The 4499-nt window shown below is 41.3% G+C and overlaps 1 protein-coding gene across 1 annotated transcript in view; it reads left to right on the forward strand.

Moving 5' to 3' along the window:
• LOC107669502 (synaptonemal complex protein SC65-like) overlaps positions 1-2602 on the forward strand; it is a 31540-nt gene extending 28938 nt beyond the window's left edge. Inside the window, exons 7-8 of the mRNA XM_016461763.1 lie at positions 1491-2265; positions 2567-2602. Coding sequence (XP_016317249.1) covers positions 1491-1640 — 150 coding nt within the window. The 3' untranslated portion in view covers positions 1641-2265; positions 2567-2602. The remainder of the gene's footprint in view (positions 1-1490; positions 2266-2566) is intronic.
• The last annotated feature ends 1897 nt before the right edge of the window (positions 2603-4499 follow it).

Genomic DNA, 4499 nt, shown 5'->3' on the forward strand with positions numbered 1-4499 from the left:
TTGTGACTTTCGTCGCCCTAAGTGCGAGGTCCGTCGCAGTACACAGTTCCTGCAACACACCTGGGTCAGCACCACCCTCGTGCAACTGCTTCAACGCCTTGGCCTGGTGGACTTGCAGGAGGGCCATGGCATGCAGGGCGGAAGCGGCCTGTCCAGCAGCACTGTAAGCCTTAGCCGTCAGAGCGGACGAGAACTTACAGGGCCTGGACGGAAGGCGTGGATTACCCCTCCAGGCGGGCAGAGCTGCATGGCAATAGCGCGCTCGACTGGGGAGATGTCCACATACCCTTGGGCCGCCCCACCGTCGAGGGTGGTGAGGACGGAGGAGCTGTCCAAGGATCCAGCGAGCTCGTCCGGGAACGCAAGATGGTGCGATGTGCTGGAGGAATGAGAGGCCCGCGGAGACGCACTCGGCGGGGAAGCTCTCACTGTGATCCTCAGATCATCCTGACCATGAGCCAAAGTAGCCCTCCGAGAGACGGAGGAGCTAGAACGGGGCATGGCAAGGGGGATACCCCCCCGTTTGATGAGGAGGTATCTGGACCGCAACATCGCGATGGTCATGTTCCCGCAATGAGAACATGACTCATCCACGAGCGCTGCTTCAGCGTGCTGAAAGCCCAAGCACGAGATACAGCGATCGTGACCATCAGATGAAGCCAGGAAACGACCACATCCAGAAACGCACGAGCGGGAAGCCATCTTTAAAAAGACGCCCGTCGCTCGTGGAGCTCTTTTAGATATTGCTCTTTTTTTTTTTTTTGGAGGAAAAACACTCTTTTAGAGAGAGCGCTGAAGCGCCCAGGGGAGGTCGCAGCGAGACCGCAGAATGGGAAGCTGCAGCACGCCGAAGAGAAGCAGCACTGGATGGCAACCCCCGCTGACGCGCCGTAACACCAACGCCAGAGGATGTCTCGTAGACACTTGCGGAGATTCAGTCTTGCTAGAAGGCTCGGCTCCGAAGCGAAAAGCTGATGTGCGTTTGATGGAAAACAATGATGGAGCCACAATGCTAGGTCAAATTATGTTATATCATACTTACCAGTGAACGTAAAGAAATACAAATAATTCAAAGGCAAAAATGCTGTTTACATACCAGAGATAAAAGGTGTGCTACATATCCTACAGTTGACTAGACGACATACCTGTATTGTGTTCTGTTTTTTGGAAATTTAAACACTTTAAATTTCTAAAAGCAGATTAGTTTAGGGCCTGAGAGAGCATCCAACCACTGAATAACATGGTCCTAAATTTAATTCTGACTTTTTAATTGCGTGATTAAATAAATTACTGCAATATCACTGTTTATGGTTTGAATGGGTGGGACAACTAACTGGAAATGTCCAAGGATCAAAGACATCACTTCCTTAAACCGGCAAATAGCTGTTAAAATGGTCAATAGGCAGATATGTTTTTCAGTGTGTCCTATTGTCCTATGAATTAGACTGATAATATTATCATGTGGTTATTAACTGTGTGTTTGTTAACAGGATACTGTAAGTTCAGAGGAAGCAGCATCAGCTCTGTCAAGTACTCCTGATGAAGAGTTTGAGGGAATCGGGGACTACGAGGAGTCTTTCCTTGCTGAATGGTGGCAGGAACCCAAAACTAAAGGAGATACAGGAGAACCAGCTGAATAAACACAAACCAAATCATATACAATTATTTATACTGGTACTTTGGGGGAGACTTCGTCTGGTGTCTTTCTCATCCCCTGTTGACTCTTTTCCCCTTTTTCATTGGAGATGAATTGTACCGTATCCATTCTAACTTTACTTTTAACTAGAACATTTGGAGCTTTTGTAATATTTTTATGCAAAAAGTTTTATAATAACCGTCTCTAACCCAGATTTTGTTGTTTAGATGAGCTCATTGAAACTGGAGACACATCACCAATCTAACCTCTGCTTAACGAAATCAGGTCTGTGTTGGAAATAGTATTTTTTACGTGTTAAACCTGGTTTTTTATGTCTTTTGTTGCGCTCCCATGTATTTCATGATGTGTTATCTATGAAGAAAATATTTTTGTTGATATGAAATGTATCTACATCTTTCCACATGCAATCTCTGTAATTCTGACTCACATATAGCTATTTTAATTTCAGGCTATATAAGAGAGTTGCTGATATTGCCTTATTTTATATTGTTTTTAGGTTTTACCTTTACTGATAAGGAAGATTATATATCATAAGAATATGTGTATATACACCTGATGTGACATATTAGAAACATACTATAAGGCAGTGTTTGTATCTGTTCTGTCTAGTGTGTGACAGTCTCATCTTTGAACATTGATTCTATGCAGTTTTGATAGAACAAATAGAAGAGAAAAATAACAGAATCACTGATGCAGGCTTCATTAAATAGGAGACACAATTCAAATTCTGCTGTAGAACCTTTAAAAAACAAACAAACAAACAAAAAGCAGTGTCATTATTCAGCTCAGTTATTTAGTGTTGGTTCAGATCAGTTTAATAGAAAGTTCATAAAGTAATGAAACAAGTTAAATTCAGCTATAAGCAGCCCTAGAGAAGACATAGTTTAAGTACAAAGTGCTTTACGGAAGTGAAGCAATGAATCCAGGGATCTCGAGACAAAAAATGTATTAAAAAAAATTAAAAAGCTGTTTCAGTTATTCTTTGTTGTGTTCTTCCTTTGTACATTTAAAATTAGTTATCTGTAAACACATCACTTATTGTAACAACTGAAATAAACCTGTAGAAATGTATTGGTGGCCGATTCAAGATTTTGTAACCTGGTTTGATTGCTCTGGTTACCCTTCGTCTCCTGTGTTTCAAGTTATTCTAATATTCTTCTCATCAAGTCAAGTCACCTTTATTTGTGTGGTACAGTACTTTACAGAATACAGTTCCCGTTCACGGAACACTGCGATCTTGATTAGCTACGGCAGTCAAATGATGTCACTGGCATGCCAGCATACTATGGGCGCCCACATAAAATCATCAGCTTATCTTTAGGAAGCTGCTTTGTTTGTGTGTGCATGTGTAAATCCACTGTTACGAAAGAAAATGAGTTTCAGAAAGTGTATGATTCTGTTATATTACAGGAGATGACAAACATGCTTTGTGTGTTATCTGTTTGGGAGCGGAGAACACTTGCATGCCCTCACTATGATCGCTTCATAGTGAGGAAGCTCCGCTCCTGTCTGGCTCTTTTTATGGGGGAATGGAGCCAATCATCTGCACCTTGTGGTTCGGGTCCCACTGTTTCTGGGGTGGCGTGGCGATGCTGATTGTGGGGGTCAAAAGCTGAGCTAGTGGAGGAAGTCCCTTCTTGAGCTTCAAGTCAAGTCACCTTTATTTGTATAGCGCTTTATACAATAAAGATTGTGTCAAAGCAGCTTTACAGTGTCAAACAGGAAAATAGTTTGTCAATAATGCAAGAGGACAATAAAAAAAAGAGTCATTTTTCAGCTAAAGTCAGTTCATTGATGATTCAATGATGTCATCATCCAGTTCAGCTCTCTTCCAATAGTGTCTGTGCAATCAGTCACCAGCATGGGGTGGTTTAATTCCAGGCTGCAACACAGGTCAGATTGTGCAGAGGACTTGTCTGGTTCCCGTGGTCTTTTGCTGATGGTCGTCGAGGTGATGAGGTCTTTGCAGGGGATCTGTCTCTGTGGTGCATCTAGTTGACATGGTCTCCGCTGACATTCAGGGCTGTAGAGGTCGTCTCTAGGTGCTGATCCACCATCTGGTCTGGATATGGACTGGATCTGTATGGCTATGGTGACCTCGGAATAAGAATGAAAGAGACTTATATTAGAGTAGATGCCATTCTTCTTACTATGTAGTGAGTCAAGTCACCTTTATTTATATAGCGCTTTATACAATAAAGATTGTGTCAAAGCAGCTTTACAGTGTTAAACAGCAAAATGTGTGCTGATAATGCAAAAGACAATAGAAAACAGTCTTTTTTTCCAGTTAAGGTCGGTTCATCATTGATTCAGTGATGTCATCATCCAGATCAGTTCAGTTCACTTCAAATAGTATCTTGATCCAGGAAACAGGTACAACTGCAACAGAGTGTTGTCATGTTTTTCTTAATAATCTGTTCTTCTTTAAGAAAACATGTGGTAAGCAATGTTTGTCCCTCATCAGCAGGATAACAAATTTGTTTACCATCTCTTATTTTTTCACAATTGTAAATGCTTGTTTAGCTTTCGTTTTTAGTCAGTTACAAAGGTGTCAGGCATGAAGCTTATATGTATTTTTAAATAATTATGATAGAGTTACAGGTTCCGAGTAGTTGGGTAGCTGAAAGCAGTGAAAACTTGACAGTAAATGTCACAGAGATGAGAGTAGTTTGTTACTCAAACAGTTCTCTGCATTGTCTTTTAATAAAATATTGCATTGAGTCACTAAGACAAATTCAGTAAACAGAATGAATATAAACATGCAAAACTTTATAGTGACAATAAGTAAATAAAATAAAAACAACACATACACAAATGCTTGTTCTAACTCTATCATACAACA

Source organism: Sinocyclocheilus anshuiensis, unplaced genomic scaffold (assembly GCF_001515605.1).
Source record: "Sinocyclocheilus anshuiensis isolate Anshui unplaced genomic scaffold, SAMN03320099.WGS_v1.1 scaffold692, whole genome shotgun sequence".
Taxonomy (NCBI): Eukaryota; Metazoa; Chordata; class Actinopteri; order Cypriniformes; family Cyprinidae; genus Sinocyclocheilus; species Sinocyclocheilus anshuiensis.